Below are 24,296 nucleotides of genomic sequence, written 5' to 3'. Positions count from 1 at the left end.
GCTGCCAGCACAAACTGACGAAGAACAGAGAATTACCGAGAATGAGAATCCACAAAGAAATGGAAAGGAGGCCGAGCACACCGGGCTTTGCAGCAGGACGGGACAGGCATCCTAAGAGAAGCCTCCCTACCCTGCGGGTTAGCATGGCGAAGGTGTCCTGGCTTCTGTCCATGCCACGGATGCTCAGTGTGCAGCAGCGAGCTGCAATCTGCCTGCCGCAGAGTACACACTAGTCTGCAGCCTTTCTATGTGAGAGCTTGGGCAAGGCTTTGCCCCTTCCCAGAGCCTGTGGACACTCAGGACAGCCTGTCCCTCGGTCATCCATCTATTTGAAAGCAAAAGAGGAGTAGGACCATTTACCGACAGGTTAAAGAAAAGTCACTTTGTTCAATAGTATTTACTGATAAAAAGATGACACCTAGTCCCCATATGCCCATTTTTTTTAATCCATCACTTAACTGATATCAAATATAGGAAGAAAAGGAGATGACTGGTATTTATTGACTTACTGGAAGCTCTCCAAATATAAAATAAAAATCACACCAAAAAACTCCAGTAACATTAAATTATAGTAATGGACTGAACAATGTTCATAAAATATTTAGGATCCATTACATCTTTGCTGTTTGCTAGCTAGTTTTTGGACTGTGATTGAAACTGGAGGCAGGAAGTCAGGATTCTGCAGGCACAGGACAGGCGGGGTAAACCGCCGTGCCACAGCAGGGCAGGCTGGCACCCGAGGGCTTGTGAGAAAAAACGAGGTAGCAGCTGCAAGGGGTAAGATGGTCTCCAAGCCGAAGGCCCTGCACTAAGGGTCATAGAGAGTGACCATGGCATCCAGAAGAAGCGTGGGGTTATCAGTTCATTAGCCTGCCACCACTCCGAGGTGCGCGGAGGAAGTCTACAGAAACTGGGTCCTGACACTCAGAGCAAATGGAGAGAATTATCTGGGTACTGAAGACAAGAGGAGGGAGAGCCATGAATGGCTCAGCGTGGAGAAGCACTACCCACCACCAAGACCGATGGATGCCCTGTGAGTTTGGTCCATGGGATCCACACAATGCAAGAGGAGAGCTGATTCCCAATATACAGTGAGAGCTGTAGTCCCAGCACTTGGGAGGCCAGGGCTGGAGGATCTTTAGATCAAGGCTACATAGTGAGTTCCAGGTCAGCTGAGGCAACTTTCTGAGAACCTTAATAACAAGATTTGATTGAGTTCCAAAAAGATGAGGCGCTGTGTATGAGGCAGGAGCCAGAATTAGGGAGCAGAAAAGCTCAAGGCCAGCCTGGGCTGTATCAAATAGCAAGATCCAGAGCTAGTCAGATGACCCATCAGGTAAAAGCACTTGCCACACAAACCTGCTAACTTGAGTTCTGTCCCGGTAACCCATAGGAAAAGCTAGATGCGGTGGCGATCCAGCACCAAGGCAAGACGGGAGGCAGGACTAGCCATACATTCTCAGGCCACGCAGCCAGGAGCACATGCAGCAGCAGCAGCCACCGCCGCCGCCGCCACCGCCGCCGCCACAGCTGCAGCAGCAGCAGCAAGAGGCCCTACCCTAACAGGGTGGAAGTAGAGAACTGACTCCTGAAAGTTGTCCTCTGATCCCCAACTGTCATGTATGCAAATACCCACATATCACATACATACACAAACAACCCTCTCCCCTCAAATCCTGAAAAAAAAAAAATTACATAGCAAGATCCTAGCCAAAAAGAAAAAAAAAAAAAAAGAAAAGAAAGAAAGAAAACAAAACAAAACAAAAAACCCCAAGGTGCTAGAGATGCGAGTTCACAGCTGAAGGTGTACAAACACACACAAAGAGCACACACATACACATAATTCAAAGTAAGTATTTTTTTAAAAAAAACATAAGGGGGTAAAGGAAGCTGAGATGGGGTGAAAGGCAGCAAGCACTGGGGAAAGCCGTGAGGACGAGTGAGGAAGAGAGGCAAGCCAGCAGCACGTCAACCGGGCCGTATAGGGAAGGAAGGAAGGTCCACAGGGCCTGTCTGCAAGGGTACAGCGGACTCACGAAGCATTCCTGTTTTTCAAATATAACCAACCAAACAAGTTACTTAATATGAAGGGAAAAAGAAAGCCATGTAGGTCTCTGTGAGTTCAAGGCCAGCCAGAGGTACACAGCGAGATCTTGTCTCAAACAACCAACAACCAAAGTCTAGGCAAAGGAATGTAGACACTTGGGGTCTGCGCCCTCAGTTGCTGCCACCGAAGTGTGCACGTGGAGTGGAGATCAGAAACAACTTCAGGGGCTGGATCCCCCTTCCTACCATGTAGGTTCAGAAACGGAAATCAGATCATTAGGCCTGTTGGCAGGCACCTATCCCTATTGACCAATCTCACCAGCTCCTTTTTACAATTTTCTTAAGACTGGGTCTACTGTAGCCCTGGGTTGGCCTCAAACTATTATGTAGCCAAGGATGGACTCCTAGTCCAACCTCGTCCTCCCAAGTGCTGGGATTACAGGTGTGTAGGTAGCATCATGCCTAGCTTGCCCACTTGGCCCTGACTGGAATCTGGGAAGCCAGGGAGAGGCTATGTGGGAGAGGTGAATCAGCTGCGACCCATTCATGTCCTTCTCGGCACGGCAGACCTGCCGGGAACCATGATATACAAAGTGAACCGGCTTCTGGTGACAGTGGGCACAAGGAGGAAGCCTGAACAGGCACAGCTGTGTACAGTTTTGGGAATTCACAGTGGTATATCAATGACAAGCTAGGACTCCACAGAGCAGCGAGGACTCCACAGAGCAGCGAGGACTCCTACGAAGCAAATGCCCCTTGAATATTGGGGTGAGAAAGGCCACTGTGGGGGTTTGACTAAAATGGTCCCATGGCTCAGATATTGGAATGCTTGGTTACCAGGGAGAGCCACCATTTCTAAGGATGAGGGGGTGTGGCCTTGTTGGTAGAAATGTGTCACTTCGTAGTTTTAAAAGCCCATGCCAAGCCTAGCTATCTCCCTTTCTGCCTGCAGATCAGGATGGGCGAAGCAACTACTACTCCAGCGCATGTCTGCCATGCTTCCCGCCATGATGGTGAAGGACTAAGCCTCTCAAACTGTAAGCCAGTCCTCAGTTAAATACTTACAAGTGTTTGTAAGTATCTCTTGTAAGTATTTGTAAGAGTTGCCTTGGTCACCCTGTCTCGTCGCAGCAATAGGACAGTGACTAAGACTGCCACCTCATCTCAAATCTCAAAACATCTGGGCTGCAACAACTGCCACTCAAACCTTCCAGTCTCTAGGCAACGAGTCAGAGGAAGAGCTCCCACCATAGCAGAGCATCCAGCCAGCCAAGCTTCGTTTTACACAGCACAGTCCCTGAGCTGCTGCTGAGGTGTAAGCCTCTGCATTGAAAGACACACAGAGCAAAGGTGAAGAGCCAGTGAAGAACAAACTGGGAAGACGGGAAATATGGCCTGGCATTCTGACACAACAGATGCAGCAGTAAATGCAAGATGGCGGGGAGGGGGGGGCTCTCCTGTCCTCCCACAGCCCACAGCGCCTTCACCCTCACAGGCCCCCTCCTTCACCGGATGCCTTGCAGGGCCTGTACCTCTGCCAGCTCCTGCTCGCTGATGCTGCGGGGAGCACTGCGCTTCTTCTTCACACTCGGCTCTCCTGTGGTAGCCTTGCCGTCCCCTCTGGCATAGCTGTGCACGGTGAGAACTCCCGTTTTCTCTTGGCCCTGGCAAGAGACAGACTCGGCGGTTTCAGAATCTGAAGAAACTGAATCCTGAGACGAAGTGGAGCCCAGGCTGGAAGACGATTTCTTTTTGGAACCGGAGAAGACGAGGCGTCCTCCTACGGACGCAGGATTCACAGAAAGGTCCAGTGCGGCTGCTTCGGGCTCATCCTCCTCATCTTCCTCCTCTAGTTTGACATTCTTCAGCTCTTCAAATTTGACTTCAGTGGGGTCAGAGTAATCTGAAACATAGGTGCTGATCAGATAGATTCAGGCGGGAAAACTTGATGAAGGTAGGTTGGTAAACTACAACACGCACAGGCTCCAGGTAAGAACTGACTTCCTATACTAGCTCTCACCGACAAGGCCACCACGTGACTGGAACCAACTGTGCACCTTCTAGGGCCCCCAATTTCTCCCTCTCCTTGCTATGTGAGAAATCTACCATTCATTTTCAGGAGTCTGAAACCCAAGTCCCGGGCATAAGGTGTCATAATTCACCTATGACAAGGTTATGAACAAGTGATGCTGTCATTCCCTCATGCAGCTGAAGCTCGGCGGCCAAAGTTAAAAGAAATCTGCTAAGAGCTAGCCAAGCCCCAAAGCACATGGCCACAGTGCTATCTAACCATCAGACATACAGTTGGCATAGTAAACAGATTTCTTCAAGTCCAAAATAAGCCTGAACCTAGTAAATCCAGACTTGGTGCTTATCTGAGTGGCTGCTCCCAAGACATGTCTCCTCCAACCCAGGTCCTCCAGCCTCCCAGTGAACAAAGCACCACAACGGCTGGGCCCTGATCTGACACTGTACTCCTCCAACACTGACAGTTACACTTAAGACTTAAGATGGACAGGTAGTGCTTGCCTATGATCCCAGAACTGGAGAGGCAGAAGGAGAGCCAGTTGAAGGCCAGTCAGGGCTACAGAGCGAGACAGTGACTAAAAACAAACAAAGGCCAGCGGCGGCACAAGCCTATCATCCCAACATCAGGAGCCTGAGGCAAGCCTTGCCCCTCTCATCCAGCCTGGCCACAGACTGCATCCATCCTTCCCAACCCGACATCAGATTCAGAGGAAATCCCCGAGGGCTCCAGGAGATGGTACTTTCCATCTCAGGCTCTTTCTGGTCTTCCTCGTTCAGACGCCCCTGCTGCACCCACCCACCTTCTAGGACTGAATCCTTCACAGAAGCCTTTGGTCATTGGTGTCCCCGAGTCCCCACCAAGCAATAGAACAAGCCGTTTCCTCTGTGTCTGGCTGCCCTACAAGTCCCCAAGCAAAGTGCTTCTCACACTCCAATACAGGGCTGCCCACAGACAGGTCACCTTGCAACTCAGTACAGCACTGAGCCTCCAACAGACAGGTGTCAGTCAGGGCTGTGGGCCAACCAGTCTGTCAGCTCACCTGGGAAGGGAAGACTGTCCTCAACTTGCCGCACGGAGCTGTGGGTGGGCCTCACTGGGGCGAGGGTGGCCGGGCACTCTGTCATCTCATACTGTCCAGAACTCAGCTCTTCCTTGGGGAAGAGCTCGCTCTGACTGACCTCCTGTGGTATTTCCAGACAGACTCTGTGTCTCTTTGTCCCTATCCGATGCTTGGCCAGGCTGCAAGGAGACAACAAACCTAAGAGCATGTACAGTCACCAACTCACCATTCACCAGAATGCTGCCCTACAGGCCACACACAACCCAAAGCAAACGGCCAGGCTGCCTCAACACATCCCAGTCATTCCATCATCTGAACAGTGCTGCCCTGCTGCCCACCCTGGACATGAGGACTGAGGCGAGACATACAGCTGCCCCAGTCTTTCCCCAATGTGCACAAATCCTCTGGTTCACACCCCAATGAAGCCAGTTACAATTCCTTAGTCCCCCAGAATGGATAAGTCTAGCTCCTACCACCATATTTCTTTCAAAATTTATGTGGTGCTGGGGGAAACTGACTCTCTGCACAGCAGCACAGGCTCCCTACCCTCACCAAGAACCACGGGAAGCTGCCGGGTCATCAGCGCTGTGACTTCCAGAGCTGTTTCCAAAGCCTGCCTGTGCGCAATGCAAACAACGCAGACACTCAAACTGTGGTGCCTCCACCCCTTCCTTCCCCAGAGCTAAGCCCACAGCCCACCCTGTACCTTCTCTTCACATCCCCCTCCTCTCCCTGCTCCGCTGCTTCCGCGTCCTCCTCTGGGCACTCCTCACTCCCTGCTCTCGGGGTTAGTCCGCCACTGTCCTTCAGGAACTCGGCTGCTTCCGGTGTGGGCAGAGTGTGGTCAATAACCGTGCTGTCCTTCCCGGCTTTCCAAAGTTTGTAGCGTTCCGGCTGGAACCTCCTCACGAACACATCCATGGAGATCTTCACCATATCTTTTCTGCAGGAGCACTGCCACAGGAGAGAGACAGTGAGGACACCTGGTCACCTACACACACACACACACACACACACACACACACACACCCGTGTCCCACCTCCATCCTCTAAGTGTGATTCAAGCATTAGAAGGTTTAAAATCACATTGTTGGGGCAGGGCACAAGAGAGGATTATTTGGGGGGGGGGTAAAACCTAGTACATTTTAACATATATAAAAATGATATGAGACAGTGCGTGCCTTTAATCCCAGCACTCGGGAGGCAGAGGCAGGTGGATCTCTGGTGAGTCTGAGGCCAGCCTGGTCTACATAGTAGGTTCCAAACACAGCCAGAGCTACATAGTGAGACTGTTTCAAATATATAAAAAAAGAAAGAAAGGTGGGGAGGGAGGGAGAGGGACAGAAAGAGAGAGGGAGAGAGAGATGAAGGAAGGAAGGAAGGAAGGAAGGAAGGAAGGAAGGAAGGAAGGAAGGAAGGAAGGGAAAACAAAGATGATGTGACAGGATGGAATGCATTATTTTGTATGATATGGGCCACATTTAATAAACCAATTTTAGCTGGGCGGTGGTGGCGCACGCCTTTAATCCCAGCACTTGGGAGGCAGAGGCAGACAGATTTCTGAGTTCAAGGCCAGCCTGGTCTCCAAAGTGAGTGCCAGTGACAGCCAGGGCTACACAGAGAAACCCTGTCTCGAAAAAACCAAAAAAAAAAAAAAAAAAAAAAAAAAAAAAAGACCAATTTTAGCTGATGCTGAAGTTCCCAGACTCAGGGTTCACTGTCCTGGAGAACCTTCAAATCCCAGCAAATAGGAAAATCCAAAAGCAGAGTGCACAGCACGAGGCTCAACTAATCCAACCACATGGGTCTAAGGAGAACAGGTAGAGACAAAATCTGCAAATGCTTCCCCAACGGTGAGCTGCTACCTGCCCTGGGTATCTACCCACGCTGGGACCAAACAGGCAAGTTTACTCTTTTAGATCAACAGTCTAGGCCCTGCTGCTTGCCCTAAGACTCTTGCATGACAGATGCCGAGCTAAATAACAGTACCCCAGCAATCCGAGAGACCCAGGAAAGACAATCACAAGCACAAGGAGAACCTAGTCTACAGAGCAAGACCCTGGCTCCAAACAAAACTTTGTAAGGGGAGTTGAGGCTGGGAGTGGTGGTGCAGCACTCGGACCACAGTGGTCAGGCAGAGGCAGAGGCAGAGGCAGGCAGATTGCCTGTGAGTTCCTGTGAGTTGAAGGACAGTCTGGTATACTGAGATCCTGTCTTTATTTAAAAAAAATGGCTGAGGCCACTGCTCAATGTTAAACATTGTCTAACATTCAAAATGCCCTAGGGTCAATCCTCAGTCCCCATTAGCAACTCAAATGCACACGTGCACAGAGTGAGGACTTTTCTGTCTTCAGCTAATTAAGTTAACCAGGTCCTGGTCTGCAGTGGCTGCAAATAGCAGCCTCCTTGGAAGTGTTCCTTAAATGGGTTGCCCTAGAGGACCTTGGGAGGCTAGTCATGTTTTTTACCTAAATGTTGTACCTAATGTATGCTCTTGATATGTACACAAGACACCTTTGTGAAGCCCCAAGGCAAGTTGGTCATGTCTCACACTGCCCAGGACATCATGTCCCAACGGTTAAAAAAAAAATGTTCTGACCAGAATATCCTTAGCCGGACACGTCTGCCCATGGTGTCCTGGAAGAACTTACCAGCACAGCCTGCTTGCCATACTCAATCCACCGGCGGGTAGCAAAGTTGGTAGACTCTGCACAGTTGAAGCCATGGTTGAAGCCAGCGTGGTAACCATACGGAAAAGTGATCATAAACTCGCCAGCCTCTTGAGTCACCTGAAGAAGAGCAGATATGACACAACTGCCATGCCTGGCAGGGGCCTAGCATAGAACTGGGCTCCTGCGTGTTTCTTTGCTACCACTTAGATGATCAACCAGGGGTAAGTGGAAACTGCCAGGTCTTGAACTGTCGCTTAACAGATCATGTATGCTAAGAGACTAATTAACCAATCCTCTCAGCACCAGGAGAAGGCATTAGCCACCTGCTGTTATCAAACCCCACCCTAGAGACAAGAACAATAGACCGCAAAACTCTGCCAAACGAAGACCACAAGGGGTACTTCTGCATAAGCCCGAGGCCTTCTGTGGGGACCACAGCCAGCTCACCTTGTCAAAGGGAATGCCATACTTCTTCAGCATTAATGGGGAGATCAGGGTCATCTTGTGGCGGAGAAAAGCCTCACAGCTTTGAGCACTTCCTGGGAAAAAGCCTGTTTGAAAGGATGGCAGGTCTGAGTTAATGAGGGAGGCTCTGCACAAGCGCGGTGATGATTCTGGGGTTACTTCCCACCTGCAGATCTCAGGGGTGATTACTGAAGGACAGTCACCAAAGTGATGCTAACTGGGGCTAGGAAGATGGCTCAACAGTTAAGAGCATTTCGCTTACTGCTCTTACAGAGGACCTAGGTTTGGTTCCCAGCACCCACAGTGGGCAGCTCAGAACCACCTATAATTCCAGTTCCAAGGAATCCAACATCCTCTTTCTGGCCTCCTCAAATGGTACTCACAAACATCGACAGACACTCAAGCATGTAAATTAAAAATTATAAATAAATAAATAAAATTATAATTAAAAATAAACTTGGGGGGTTGGGAATTGCACTATGCACCCAGGGTTTGCCTGGAACTATGAAGACCAAGACTGGAGAGATGGCTCAATGGTTAAGAGCACTGACTGCTCTTCCAGAGGTCCTGAGTTCAAATCCCAGCAACCACATGGTGGCTCACAGATCTGTAATGTGAACTGATGCCTTCTGCTGTGGCTGAAGACAGCTACAGTGCATTCATATGCATAAAATAAACACATCTTTAAAAAAAACTGCCTTTAATCCCAGCAATTGGGAGGCAGAGGCAGGCAGATTTCTGAGTTCAAGGCCAGCCTGGTCTACAAAGAAACCCTCGAAAAACAAACAAACAAACAAAAACAAAAAAACACTCAAAGATCAGCCTGCCTCTTCTGAGATTAAAAGACATGAGCCACCTAGTCTGGGCAGAAAAAAAAAAAAAGGTAGTGCTGACAATGGTCCAGTCACAAGAAGTCTGGGACCTGGGTGAGCCTCCAGCTCCCCCAGACTCTGACACTCAAGCTGCTCCTGCTCTTAAAAACCTGAGAACTAAGTCTTATCTTCTCCAGGCCCTGAACACTGAGCCTGTACCCCCAGCCTGTTGAAGGTAGCACATCTCCAGTTTGATCTACCCAGCATCTCCTGAAAGAGGAAAGACTCTCCAGAGGCACAAACCTACCAAAGTTCACTTAAAGTTGCCTAAACACACACACACAAACACCACACACACACACAAACACCATACACACACACACACACACATACACACACACACACAGAGTCACTCAATCTGGCTTTCACACTTGACACTTGGGAGAAGAATCTGACCAAGTCTCTTCCTAGTTGAGGGAGGGCTGCAGGGATGTAGGCAGAGAGAGCAGGGAAAGGAGTAAGTCCATTCACAGACGGAATAGGAAAGGCTCAGGCGGGGCCTGTTCCACGAAGGTATGGGATCTGGCAGCTGAGCTCACACATCCCACCAGATCTGCAGCCTGTGAAAGGTCACAGGTCATCTGACCACAGAGAATGAACATCTCAGGACAAGGAGTTAGCCGAGGAGATGGCTGACCTGTACCTGGAGGGGATACAGTACCTTTGGCAAGACGCTCCAGGCGTTTCCCATGCTCAGGTGGAACAGAGTACCTGCAATCACATGACAATGTCAGACACCAGCAGAGGACGAGGAAAGGCTCTTGAGACCTGCTCTCCCTCACAAACACCCTGAAGGAAAAAGATCCCGAGGGTCCCCAGCTCAAAGACTCGACAAACGTCTGACGTGATGGCTGCACCAAATACCCCAACCTGATTGTTACACATCACACACATGTACTGACATATGGTACGATAGCTCATGAGTATGTACAATCACTACATGCAAGGCGGAAACTACTTTGGGGCCGCAGGTCTCACTATACAGCACCATCTTGCCTGGAACTCAATATGTAGACCAGGTTAGCCTGGAATTCAGGGAGCTGCCATGCCAGCCTCTGCCTCCCTGGTGCTGGGCTTAAAGGTGTGTTCCACCACACTGGGCTGACAAATGTATTTCCTAAGAACATCTGGAGCAAAAAGCAAACCTAGGAAGGCTGAGACAGGAGGATAAAGAATTCAAGGGTAGCCTGAGCTATATAGAGGGAAGGCCACTGAAGAGCAATCTATGGAAATAGCAGACTTTAAGACAGAGGAGTGGAGAGCCTACACAGCAGCAGAATATATTCATGCTCACTCACTCTGCACACGACGGTGACCGAGCGAGAACCTACAGAACAGTCTCTCTCCTTACTGAGGGGCTCCTGTAATAACACTGTTTCCTGATGTGGGAGGGGCATCACACCACTGTGAAGGTTTTCACCCTGCTCCGGAAGGATGGGAGAGGCCTAGCGGAGGCTGGAGGAGTGCGAAACACGGTGACCGAGCGCTGGACACCTTGACACTGATGAGCCCATTTTTCTCCCATACAAGCTACACTGATTACCCAGTAGATTTAATTACTCCTCCATGCACTGTGGTGTCTGCTGCTCTTTGTGGAAAAACAAAGGAAATGGAGACACCAGGGACTATTTAAACCGTCTACAAAACTGCTAAGCTTTAAATTCAACTATCTCATTTTAACCTTCACGGCTTATACTGAAGGCTATTTCAACTCAGCACACAATGGGACACGGCTGTGGCCTTGGCACCAGACACGCAGCACTGACCCAGCACTGTCTCCTTCTGCACACACCGGTGGACCTCGCAGGACCGAAGGACATAGCCTGACAATCCCATCCCACCATGCCTGCCGCCATCCGCCCAGCTCTGTCCTTCACAGATCTCAGCCCAGACACTTTATTGGTCTACAGTACAGTGAGTTCCAAAATAGCCAGACACACAAACCTTGTCTCAAAAAGCAAAAGAAAAAAGAAAAAGGAAAGGAAAGGAAGTGGCAAGCCTCCTGAAAAGAGGGAGTCAGCCAGCAGCAGAGCCCCCTGGAACGGTCCCATGACTCCGAGCGACTCCACTGCCACAGGAAGCGAAGTTCCGTACGCAGTGTAGAGCACTCTAGTCTCTGAGCCCCTCTACTCAGCCATGTGTGGCAGCATGTACCTATTAATCCCAGAACCTGGGAAGTTGAGAAGCAGTTTAAGGCCAACCTGGACTACAGGGTCAAGACCCTGTCTCACACAACAAAGAACAACAAGAATAAAACTTGCCCCTCAAACGCATTCTGGACTCAAGACAGATTGCCGGTTCTTCCTCAAACCCAGTGCCCAGACCCTGCAAGTCCCACGTGTAAGAAAGGCCAGAAGCCCTGTGCCAACGGACACCCGCTGCTAAGTGCAGGCTGACTTTACCAAGACTTTGGCTCTCCGAAGTGCAGATAGTTGATGCTGTATAGATCCATGTCTTCCGTGTGCCAGGCAAAGGACGTCTTCCACATGCCGAAGTAAAGGTAGGGGGTATTCACCCCCTCAATGGTGATCCCGCTCTCCTTCTCCACCAGGTCCAGGATGGTCTTCAGCCGGCCGATATTCCACTCATCAACATGCTGCCAAGAAACAGCAACCCAGGACACGTATGTAAGTAAACACAGCGGCCTCAGGTCAGTTGTCACTGTGGACTACAGTGTGACCTGTCAGAGCCACAGCATCCAAAACAAGGAAGTGGCCTGGCACGGAAGCACACATCTTCAGCCCCCTGCATCCAGGAGTCAGAGGCAGGTGGATCGCTATGCATTCAGTACCAGTCTGGTCTATACAATAAGTTAAGGCAGCCAGGTCTATACTACGAGACCCTGTCTCCAAAAAAAGAAAGGATGAAGGATGACAGACGGACAGACAGAGAGATGGAAGGTATGCAGGTAAAATTAGAAAATAAAAAAAGTTGAAAGAATATGAAGTAAACTTTAAAAATATTTAAGAAAGGGCTAGCAAAATGGTGTAGTGAGTAAAGGCGCGGGCCATCATGCCTGAGTTCAATGCTCAGAACCCACGTGGTGGAGGGAGACAGCTGACCACACCACGTCCATCCCCTGAGTTCCAGTGGCCATCTAGGGGCTCTCTGGAAGCAGGTTCTGAAGTGCATGCGGCTCCCTGCTTTTCTGCCTCCATCTCACAGCTGACACCTTCTGTCACCCTCTAAGGTTTCTCCACTCTCTGCCTACCTGTGCACCCTTCCATGTGGACCTTGGGACCTACTTCTTGCCCTCTGACCTTTTCCTTCACCACCCTGCCACCCATCCATCCACGAGTAACTTCCTACCCCCGAACTGACATCGACAAACTCAGAATTCACTTTTAAAGGCTTCCCTTTCAATAACTGATGCCACTATTAAAGCCAATCTGAGAGATAAACCCTGAAAGCCTTATGTTTCTTTGGTCAACCCAAAACAGACCCAAATATTCCCCCTTCTACCACGATAGTAAAGCAATTTATTAGCTCAAAAAAGCACAATATCCCAAGTCAGTAAAAGTGGTTAAAATGGCTCCTGTCACAGCGGCTCACTGGAGAGCCGTGAAATCTGAATATGCTTCTCTTAAGCCCCCGCCCTTCCATTTGATTAGTCAGAGAGCTGCTTCCTGCAGAGACCGCGCGTTCCCTCTCCCTCTAGCAATGCCTCACTTTCTGTGATCTACGCCACCCTCTCAGGAACTGATCATCTACCACCTACGCACTATGGGCACAGCCTTGAAAAGGACACCACAGCACCCGGTTCACGTGCACCGCGGAAGATACAAACTCCAGTCACATGCACAACTGCTAACAAGGAAGACAGAACAGTGCATCGGCAGGAGAACATCTGTTGTTCATCTGCCCACTCACCAACCACCTTTTTAAGTGCCTACTGTGTGCTTGGCATACACTGCAGGATTCTCAGTGGTCTCACCTGTTCATAGAGAGTACCATTCACATCTGCTCCATAAATGGGAGGATTGAATGTGAGGTTTTTCCAGTATTTACGCTCAAGTTCTTCAAATTCACTATATCGCGGGGTGCAGTACCTTTCAAACATAAAATAACGATGTTAGTCGTTTACAGATGGTTTGAGAATGACCCCCATAAGCCCGTCTTTGAATACTTGGTCGCCAGGTGGTAGAACTGGGAAGGGGTGTACTCTGTCCCGCTTGCCATTTAGGATGTGAGTGCTCAGCTGTTCCTGCCACCATGCCTTCACTCGGCTACCACGGACTCTCACCCTCTGAAACCTTGAGTCCAGTTAAATGTTTCTTTTATAAGTTGCCTTGGCCATGGTGCTTTATCACAGCAACAGAATATGTTTATTAGGCATTATAAGGCATATAAGATACAAGCCACTATTCCAGGGACAACAAAACATTTCAAAAGAACAAGACACAAGGCTGGGACCGTGGCTCACCTGATAACAGTGCTTGCCTAGCACACACAAAGCTCTGGGGTTCAAGCCAGGCGTAGTGGAACACACCTACAACCCCAGGACCTGGGAATCAAGAATCAGGGCACGGGGGCTGGTGAGATGGCTCAGTGGGTAAGAGCACCCAACTACTCTTCCAAAGGTCCAGAGTTCAAATCCCAGCAACCACATGGTGGCTCACAACCATCCGTAACGAGATCTGACTCCCTCTTCTGGAGTGTCTGAAGACAGCTACAGTGTACTTACATATAATCAATAAATAAATCTTAAAAAAAAAAAAAAAAAAAAAAAAGAATCAGGGCACGGTCATCTGCTACACGAGACACTGTCTCAGAAAACAAAGCAAGGGCTGGAGAGATGGCTCAGCAGTTAAGAGCGTGGGCCATGCTGCTCTAGGACAGGACCTGACATTGGTTCCCAGCACCTGTATGGGCAGCTCAAACCTTCCTGTAATTCTAGTTCCAACGGACTCTGGTCTCAGCGGGTTTCCAGGATTTGTGTATATAGCCACAGACACACTAACTAAAAATAAAATATACTTTAAAAAAGACAACTGTGAGCCGGGCATGGTAGCTCACACCTTTAATCCCAGCACTCGGGAGGCAGAGGCAGGTGGATTTCTGAGTTCGAGACCAGCCTGGCCTACAAAGTGAGTTCCAGGACAGCCAGGGCTACACAGAGAAACCCTGTCTTGGAAAAAAAAAAAAAAAAAAAGACAACTGTGGGAGGGGAGGAGGGGGCCTGACCATATGGCTTAATAAGAAAGGTTCTCAATTTGCAAGCCTAAGTCAATGCCCAGACTCTACATAAGCAGGAGAAAACTGACTCAGCAGTGTGGCCCTCTGAGCAGGAGACATGGGCCAAGGCACGTGCAATGCTCCCTCCCCATCCTCCACCCGACAAATGTGATAAACAATTTTGATTTTATTTTTTTAACTCCCCCCCCCACCGGGCTGATGGGTGGTTAAGAGCAGTGGGGGCGCCTCCTGTGGTTCCCAGCACCTCCATGGGTGGGGGGGGAGGCTCACAAGGCTTTAACTCCAGCTCCAGGAGACCTGACGCCCTCTTGTGGCCACTGGGAGTACTTTGAGTACCTGCTATATCCAAGCAGACATGCAGGCAAGCATCCTCAGACATAAAATAAAAAATTTAAAACTCAAAAAAAAGGTATTCCCCCCTTTGAACCTCTCACTTTGAAGAGTTTTTTCCCCCCTTCACTTTTCTTTAATAAGTCTGTATTTGTCCTGCTTGGTAAAACAAGCAAGCCATCTTGGCCTTCCAAGCCCTAGTAAAGTCTCGCTTGCATACTGAGGAGGTGAGATAGAATCACCGTGTGAGTCAAAGCCAGCCTGGGTTACCTGGGTTACACAGTGAATTCCTGGCAGATCTAATACAGTTTCTCCCTCTGGAGACCTTGGACAGGAGGAAGCCTGGGGAAGGTCACAGACACAGGTGTGAACCCATTCTCCCTTAGGAACCCCGTACCCTCCCCTCTCTGGAGAGGTTACTGCACCCTGCAGGTCCTGGAGTGACGTGGGAAGCCAGGCTTCCAAGCACAAAAGCCAAAGATGCGAACCCAGCCACACCCTGACACCAACCCCTCCGGGATGTAAGGGGTCGGTCGAGGCACGGAGCAGGACCTGCATCCCTCACTTATGGCAAGGACGGGGCTCCACGCCCCTCACTCGTCAATGCCTCGTTCCCAGCATCCTCTCAGAGACTCACACTCAACAGATAATTAGTGGGGCTGAAAACAGTATTTGAAGAAAAATACTTAGCAACAACAGAAATTAGGGGCAAAAAAAGCTTTTTATATATCAGGGTGGTGGGTGGCAATGGAGCTCATTTTAGTAATGGCTCGCACGAGGCCCTACATGCACACAAAAAAAGTAGATAAATAGTATTTTTTAAAAAAAGATACCAGGGTGGAGGGGATCATCTGTGTGATTTAACATAAAAAATATAAAAAAGGAAAAAAGTAAGTTGGGTCAGGGGTGGCCCACACCTTGAATCCCAACACTAGAGCAGCAGAAGCAAGTGGATTTCAGTGAGTTCCAAGACAGCCAGGGCTACACAGAGAAACCCTGTCTCAGAAACAACCAACCAAACAAACAAACAAACAAGGAAAAAAACTAACGTGCTCACAGCAGAGAAGACAGGAGGCTGGAGACATGGCTCAACAATTAAGAGCACTGGCTACTCTTCCAGGTTCCCAGCACCCACATGTTTGCTCATGCCTGTAGCTCTAGTCTCAAGCGTTCTGATGTCCTCTTCTGGTCTCCGCAGGCACCAGCTATGCGTGTACTGCATATACATACCTCCGAGAATAACGAAAGTTTTCTCAAAAAGAGAGATGAGAGAGGATGATGAAGCCCTGAGGGGGCCCCCCACTCGGAAAACAAGCAGGCAAGCTTGGTACAGGGCACAGCTGAGAGCAGCCGTAAAAGGATGGTTCAGACTTTCATCCACAGAGCACGTCACACTTCCACAGACAGACATTTGCATAGATTCACTCGCTGGCCAGCGATGCAGGTGTTTTAAGGGTTATGAACACACCCGTAAGATCTCGCTCGGTTAGTCTAGTGACAAGAAACAAGAGAAGGCAGAAGAGGAGAGGACACGGAGGAGGGATGTGACAGTAAAGTACACTGCACCTGCCCAGGGGCTTGCAATGGAGGTCCCACTCCAGCTGCCAGGCTGAGATCAGAATAGGTGAACCAGCAAGACTCAGGGAGTGAGGAAGGGGAAAGGAAGGGATCCCCGTGGCCCCTCAGGCTGGGGAGACTCGGGGAGGATAAGTAAGAGAGCAGAGCGCAATGCCCGGAACAAGATCCGTCCAATGCGGGGTGGATGAGATGAGCCAAGAACAGAATGGCGGGCGGGCGGCAAGCCACTGAACAAGCAGAGACACCAAGAAGAGAACAGGGCAAGACGGCATGGGAAGGGCTGGCAAACTGTAACCGGCGTGATAATTGCTCATTCACATTCCAAGTGCCCTGACAGCAGTGAGACAGTGCCCGGCTGCGCTGTGGCAGACAGAAGGGGAATGGAAATGAGCAGCGCCACTTACCTACGAGCGAGTGGGACAGATATATCCCGAAGCAGCTCCTGTGGCCTCCCTCCGACTTTCTCCTCTACGACTATGCAATTTTCCACAGTCAAAAATGCACCAGACTGCTGGGGCAGGAGCTACAAAGACTATGTGTCTATACAAGAGGCCTTGGGTACCATCAACACCAACAATTTTTTTAATTTATAAAAAAAAAAAAAAAAAAAAAAAAAAAACACCAAAAAAAACCCCAAAACATTAACAACAATAACAACAAAAGACGAAAATAAAGCCATACTGCAGCTGGGGCAGGGAGATGCTCAGCCTGAGAGGGCGTACTGATCTTGCTGAGGACTTGAGTTTAGTTCCCAGCACCCACACTGGGTCACCCACAGTGATTCTCCAGCTCCCCTGGATGGATCTGACACTCTCTCCCAGCCTTGAGGGTCCCTACATGCTAGTATGGATACAGACAGACACACACATATCAATAAACATAAGACCATGTTTTAAGATGTATTTAAGATGTATGAGACACATAGCTGAGGCTGACCTGAACTTGCTCTATAGACCAGTGTGACCTAAAACTCACAGACACCTTCCTGTGTCTGCCTCGAGATTAAAGGTGTGTGCTGGGGCTGGTGCGATGGCTCAGTGGGTAAGAGCACCCGACTACTCTTCCGAAGGTCTGGAGTTCAAATCCCAGCAACCACATGGTGGCTCACAACCATCTGTAACGAGATCTGACTCCCTCTTCTGGAGTGTCTGAAGTCAGCTACAGTGTACTTACATATAATAAATAAATAAATCTTAAAAAAAAAAAAAAAAAAAAAAAAAAAAGGTGTGTGCTACCATGCTGGCAAAATAAGTCTTTAAAAGAAAATTACTGGTACCAGAGAAATGAATGGCTCAGTGGTTGGGGAGCACTTGTTCTTGCAGAGGACCTGGGGTAAATTCCCAGCTCCTGAACAGTGATTCACTACTACCTGTAACTCCAGTGTCAGGGGGTCCAACATCCTCTCCTCTCTGCCCCCACATGCACAAGGCATGCACATGATGGACAGACATACACGCAGACATAACACCTACACACTAAAATTAAAAGGAAAAAAATTACTACTTGCAATGAGAAAACAGCGGGGTCACTTTATATAAGAGCAAGGGCTGGCTGAGGCTGGAGAAATGGCTCAGCAGTTAAGAGCACACTGACTGCTCTTCCAGAGGACCAGGGTTCAATTCCCAGCAACCACAATTGTCTGTCCCTCCAGCATCCAACATCCTCACAAAGATATAAAAGCAGATGAAACACCAATGCACTTTAGAGAAAAAGAAAATAATAAAACATTTTTTAAAAGAAGAATAACAACAAAGGCTGGCACACTGTCTGGCAGGTAAAAGTCACTACCCCTGAGTCTGATGACCTGAATTTGATCCCTGGGACCCCTACACCTGAGAAAGAGAAGTGACCCCACAGCTGCTGTTCTTTTGATTTTCACACAAGGGCCATGCACGTATGCTTACATACTCCCACACAAATACGTAAGGAAATGTACGTTTAAAAAAGGGCACAGATAGAGTAATTCCAGCACTGGGAAGTAGAGGCCGAGGGACCAGGACATTATTCTCGGCTATACAATGAAGCAGAGGCTAGCCCAGGATATTATAAGAAACACCTAGCCTTTAATCCCAGCACTTGGGAAGCGGAGGCAGGCAGATTTCTGAGTTGGAGGCTAGCCTGATCTACAGACTGAGTTCCAGGACAGCCAGGGCTACACAGAGAAACAATGTCTCAAAAAACAAAGACACACCTATATAATCCCAGATCTCAGGAGGCAGAGGCATGCCTGGGATACAGAGAGAGTTCCAGGCCAGAGTTATGCAGAGAAACCCTGTCTCGAAAAACCACAATAATTAAATGAATTAAAATAAATTAATTAAATATTTAAAACATAATACAAAGAAGTTTAGACTGTGGCAGAGCGCATTGCACTATGAGGAGAAAGTCTTCTACACAAAGAGCAGAAGCGGGGACGGATGCCTGAGCGTCAGCCTTCTTCAGTGAGACAACTATGAAGAAGCAATGCTAGGGCCAGAGACGCCTCAGAGGGTCAAAGGACTTCCTCGACAAGCCTGATGATCTGAGGTTGACGGCCAAAACCCGTGACAAGAGAGTGGAGGGAACTGACTTCAGAAAGCTGTCCTCTGACCTCTATACTCATGTGTGGCACACATGCACCTAAACATACTTACATGTGAATAAAAACGTCCAGAAGTGGTGGCACACGCCTTTAATCCCAGGGCTCAGAAGCACTGGCATGAGTTCAACGCCAGCCTGGTTTGTATACCCAGTTCCAGGCTAACCAGGGCTACCTAGTGAAACCCTCTCTCAAACTTAGTTTAAAAACTTATTAGAAGAGGCAACTCTAGGCCTAGATGTTAAGTCGGGGGGTGGAGGGGGGTGGATTTCTACTGGCTGAGCCTTAACTGCTGCGCTTGAAGGATGAGGGCAGCCTAGGCTCCACAGCCAAACTGTGTCTCCAAACCAAAGCAGAACAAAACAGAACACCACCCCCCAAAAGCATCTCCACTCACTTGTCGCTATTGGCGATCTTGCGGAACTCACGAACAGTCATGGCTTTCTTCTGTATGTTGTACTGAGTGAAGAGGCCGGACTGGCCAGTCACCAGCTGCTGGATGGGCGCAGGAATGACTAGATCATCAATATCATCGTAGGATGTTCGAGGCTTCCACTCTTTGGGAGGAACGACCTACAAGGCATGGAGAAGGAGGCAGATGAGAAACGAGCACGTCAGAATCCCACAAGTGTGTAGGCCACCGTCCAGACTAGCAGTCCATTTTACCAGAAAGGAACTCTGATTCACTTACGCTCCCCCAAACCCAGGAAGTCACGCTGTCATGCGAACACTGCCCACCCCATAATCTCAGTGACCTAAGCAAAACAGAACTTGTAAACCTAGGCCCCTTATCTGATTGAAGAGTGGGTTCCTGAACAGCCCAGGGTTCTTTCGCAAACAAAGCATTGGAAGCAGATGTGCTGGGCGACACCCGTCGCACTAGTACTCCAGGCTATCTCCTATTTGAGACCAACATGACTACCTAGTCCACTCTAAACTCGCCTAGGCAAACTTAAAACTGAGAAAACAGTAATTATTATGGCTTTTATGAAAGAAAATAATGGATATGCATCATAAAAATCCAAACAGCTTTTATATAAAATCTAATACGTATATCAATTTATACCCTCACCATGTGTTGCAAAGCTATACTGTGGGCCCTGCAGGGCCTACTACTGTGTGAACGAGCCATTTTCTCTGAGACAGCTGACAGGAGCCTCAGAGAACGACACCAAAGCCTAAGACTAGTCCTCAGCTTTGGAACTGAAATCCTTAGATTTTGTGTATATATTTTTTCTTTTTTCTTTTTTCTTTTTTCTTTTTCTATATCAAAAGAGTACGGGCTAGGGAAAAAAAGCTCAGAGCCGGGCGTGGTGGCACACACCTTTAATCCCAGCACTGGGTGGCAGAGGCAGGTGGATCTAAGTCTGAGACCAGCCTGCCAGAGCTACAAAGAGAAACCCTGGCTTGTAAACAAAAACAAAAGCAAAACAAAAAAATCCAAAAAGGTAACTAACTCAGAGATATAGAGTGTTATATCTGAATCTTCAGTCCCATGATAAACAAAAACAAAAAGTGAACCCGAACACACATACAGCAGGGAATTCAAACTGAAACGGCAGAATAGCTCCCCTTGGCTCAGAGGGAGTCTTCCGCATCAGTCTAAAAGGGTTCCTTCAGAAATGCAATCGTGTTACAGTGGGGGGCTCAGAAAACCTCGAGAGTGACTGAACATAGAAAGGGTTGATTGACTAGGGGTTGGGTGGGCGGCCCTACTTCAGTGCCTAGGAAGAATAGAAACCAATTTCAAACTACAGAGGCCACAATCCTCATGTGGCCTGGCCAGTGAGTCTCTCCCTTGAAGAAAGTCCCTGAGGGAAACCGAACTGTATCAGTGCAGGGGGGACCGAACTGCGAGGGGCAGGTGTTGGGAATGCCAGTGGCAGGTTAAAAGCTGTAAAACACGGGGCCCCAGGCCAGGCCTGGGGACACTGGCTCTGTATGTCCCTTTGCTGTCCCACCTGCATACCATCCTATCAGCAAGGATCGGGACTACTCGGGTTTTTTCCTGGTGTTCACTTAGAGAAAAAAAAAAAAAATAGCACCACTGTCCATTTCCTCTTTAGGGACTCAGGAAACATGACTGTCACAAGCTGTGTGAAAGAAAGACTGGACTGGAGAGAGAGGAGCATCAGTAATTCAATGCAAATAAGTACAAGCCCGCCACTAATTTCCAATTACAGAGGCCAGAAATATTCTCAGAGCGGCTGCCGCAGCAGGTTCACAACCCTGCTCCTACCTTGGCCAGCCCAGCCCGATGAGCTCCTTGGGATTCGATGTAGGCAATGTAGCGGCTGAAGTTCCGGAACTCTTCCATGGTGGGGTAAAAGGTCATGATCCGAGCGCTGGGGTTCAAAGTTTCTGATTCAGAAGCCATCTTGTCTTCTCTGTTTTGGGGGCCGATTTGCTAGGATAAAAACCTGAAGTGTTAAGAGAACAAAAGTAAGTGACAAGGAACTGCCCCCCACGATGCTTATTTAAATGGACTAGATGGACAAGCAGAATCTGTTCCACTTAAAAAGAACCCGAGGAAGCCAGAAGATGCCCAGCAGCCCAGCAGCCCAGCACTAGGGAGAAAGAAGGCAGGATGTAGAGTTAGTAATCCAACCTACAACAAGTACACCTGGTCAAGGTGAAAAAATGTGGTGGTAACACGCCTTTAATCCCAGTACTGAGGAGGCAGAGGCAGGTCAGCCTGGTTTACAGAATGAGTTCTAGGACAGCCAGAGCTTCTAAAAAGCTTCCTATGGGCTCTTTTCTAGAGCACAGCATCACAAGATTCTAAACCACTGAAAATTAACTTAGCTGCAGACTCTAAGGCTTCAGGAGGTTCACGTTTTAAAAGTACTTCGACAGGAACAGTATGTTAGGAGTTTAAAACACTGAAGGGAAACTGTTCTATCTAAATCAAAATGGTTTCAGCAGTACTCCATGACCTCCGATGGCTCAACTGCACTGAAACCAGGCAATGAGCTGGCAATACAGGCACACTCCCCAACTGCAGGGAGAAAATACACAGACATTTTTGGATGAGGCCCTCAAGTAAGTGGGCAGAGCCTAAGGCCAGTGTTGGTAAAACAACAGATCGCCACAACCAGAAAAAGACAATGCATGCTAAAAAGGAGCCCGTGTAGAAGCAAAACTGGCATGTCCTTCACTGGACCTCCTCACTCACAGCCCAGGAGTTCTGTTTCCTCAAAGCCACTGGCAGTCCTACTCACTATACAGGAGAAAGCTGCCTACAACCTGCCCACCACCTAGCATGGGTTTTGGGAAGCAGCAAGGAGTCAAACTCCAGGGCAGTAGAACAGAAACCCTGTCATGGTAACTCTTGGGTTTCCATTCCACTCCAAGGGAGGGATTTCTGGCTAGGCATTTTTCATTAACTTTGCATAAAAGATATACTGTTATCCCTGCTTTACATACCAGGAAATGTATCCACAGTGCCCTCCCTAAAGCATCTTCTACCACTTTCTGCTACCTCAGCTCTAATACTTACATGAACTAAGACCTAAGACCTCTCTGCAAGAGAATATTCAAGTGTGGAGGAACTTGAAGCCTATTCAATTTAGTAGACTTTTCATTTTAAAAGTAAATTTTCAATATATTCTACTTTTGAAATTTTTTCAAAAAGGTAACATAAATATCGGACTGGGGCTCCTCCCCTGGGCTTCAAAGGTGGTCACAATGTTACTTCATCTGCCTCTAGCTCTGTTTATCTTTGTGTGTCCAGAAGCTAGAACAATGCTCGCCACAAAGTAGGCACTCAGTAACTGCTGAATAACTCATTTCCTCTACTCACTTTAGCGGATCATCCCATTACTTTAACTCTAGGGTTCCATTCCTGCGATCAATTCCCTTGGGGAAATCTGGTCTGGGGCACCTTCCCGTCCGCCTTCAGCAACAAAGCAAAGAGTACCGGGAGCTAAACCTTCGGCTCTAGAGTGAAAACTCTGAATACCGGTCTGATCTCTTGTCACTTTTTAACACCTTGGCTGTGTGAATGGACTGGATGAGTCTCAGTTTCTCCACCTGCAAAATGGGGACCCCAAACCCCTGCCTTGCTGGATCGTATGATTAACTCAGATGATGCAAGCGAGCCCTAAACGCTAGGCCCGGTAAGCACTCCATAAAGGCAGCTGTTGCTAACAGTGACCTGAAACTCCCGCACTCTCCGCCCCCGCAGCCACCCCCGCGGCATCCCTCCAAAGGCAGCCCAGTTCCCAGTGTCCCCGCACACCACTTACAGACACTGCCCCTCCCGGCCCCACCGCCTAGGCGAGGGAGGCCCGGCCGCAGGAAGAAGAAAATAAGGCCCAGTGGGCCCGCCCCCCTCTCCCGACGCCCATTGGCCACTAGAGATTGGAAAGAACCAATCGCAAAACTTATTTTAGAAGCTCCTTTCTCTATTGCTCAAACCACATGTCGATCACGGAGCACAGAAGACCCACCTCACCACCCTCCCCCACCGGAGCTCACGGCCAAGGGTTTTGGCAACATCAATCCCTTGGGGAATCCAAAACCCGATGGCTCTCACCTGGAGCCTAAAGCCCTAGCAGGGCTCAGGCCCGATTGCTGTTGTCGCCACTCGCCGATCCCACTGTCTTTCTTGAGGGCGAAAGACAGAGCTCCGCCTCCTTTAAAGTCTGACTCTGCGCAGCCTCACAGAGCCCATAGTCAACCAACCCAAGAACGGCTTTAAGTCCTCAGCTAACCAATGAACACTCACTACAGCTACTCGGCGTCTGGAACTACGAGTCCGCTTAGCCTATGAGCGTCGTCTCGAGCTGTTGCCAGGAGAAAACGCTGAACCTCCCGGGACTGGGGCCACTGAGCATCAGGGCTGGATCCAGAGTTAGCCTATCAGAGGCTGACTCAGATCTCCATAGTTAAGCTGGGTAGAAAGAAGCGAATACCCTGAAATGGGCTGGCCGGTTATGGGCAAGGGGGAGCAGGTGGTTATAAGATGTTTCTAGCGAAAGGATAAGCCTAATTTTTTTGGAGTAACTCCTTTGCCTAAGATATAAAGGCGATGGAAGACCTCCGGGAAAGTTTCTAAAGTCAAGGAGTTCAGAGAACGTGACCGGCATGTCCAAGTTTGCCCAGGACTCTCAGTTCTCCAAAGTCTTGCGTTCTAAGAAGCCCCTCGCCTGCTGGCAAGGCGGATTAGGTAGAGATCTGTTCCAGGAGAAGGAGCCCTGGGGGGTCATTAGGACAGATCCTGAAGGAAGATATCCCTGGGGCTTTTTAAAAGCGGCTCCCCTTGAGCGAAAATTTTGGGTCATTAGCAGCTCTTGGAGCGAACAGGGTGATTCTAAGAATCATTAAAGGCACTTCAGGGGGCCGAACGGGATCCCTACAAGTCATTAGGAGCAGTTCCTGAGAGGCTGTGAGCAGCCTTAAGGAGTTCCCAGATTGTCAAGGACGATGAAGAAAGAGAGGTTAACACCCTTATAAGTCAAATAAGGAG

At 49.0% G+C, this 24,296-nt stretch overlaps 1 protein-coding gene and 1 pseudogene across 4 annotated transcripts in view; one reads left to right on the top strand and one right to left on the bottom strand.

Moving 5' to 3' along the window:
• Kdm4a (lysine demethylase 4A) overlaps positions 1-23,482 on the bottom strand; it is a 44,697-nt gene extending 21,215 nt beyond the window's left edge. The window contains exons 1-11 of one of the 4 annotated variants that reach the window (XM_085839035.1): positions 23,364-23,482; positions 21,066-21,233; positions 19,224-19,399; positions 13,079-13,193; positions 11,547-11,740; positions 9,806-9,855; positions 8,255-8,358; positions 7,787-7,924; positions 5,842-6,089; positions 5,115-5,314; positions 3,579-3,949 (exon numbers count right to left, since the gene is read on the bottom strand). In XM_085839035.1, the coding sequence (XP_085695161.1) occupies positions 3,579-3,949; positions 5,115-5,314; positions 5,842-6,089; positions 7,787-7,924; positions 8,255-8,358; positions 9,806-9,855; positions 11,547-11,740; positions 13,079-13,193; positions 19,224-19,399; positions 21,066-21,203 (1,734 nt within the window). In that variant the 5' untranslated portion in view covers positions 21,204-21,233; positions 23,364-23,482. Of the gene's footprint in view, positions 1-3,578; positions 3,950-5,114; positions 5,315-5,841; positions 6,090-7,786; positions 7,925-8,254; positions 8,359-9,805; positions 9,856-11,546; positions 11,741-13,078; positions 13,194-19,223; positions 19,400-21,065; positions 21,247-23,073; positions 23,138-23,363 lie in introns of those variants that run through there. The other 3 variants (XM_021160587.3, XM_029476257.2, XM_029476258.2) reach the window with 3 other exon arrangements.
• Positions 7,484-7,591, top strand: LOC115030956 (small nucleolar RNA SNORA70; annotated as a pseudogene).
• Positions 23,483-24,296: the final 814 nt, after the last annotated feature.

The sequence above is a fragment of the Mus caroli genome, unplaced genomic scaffold (genome assembly GCF_978045245.1).
Source record: "Mus caroli unplaced genomic scaffold, Mus_caroli_1 scaffold_6, whole genome shotgun sequence".
Lineage (NCBI taxonomy): Eukaryota > Metazoa > Chordata > Mammalia > Rodentia > Muridae > Mus > Mus caroli.
This window is presented reverse-complemented; position numbering and strand designations above follow the sequence as displayed.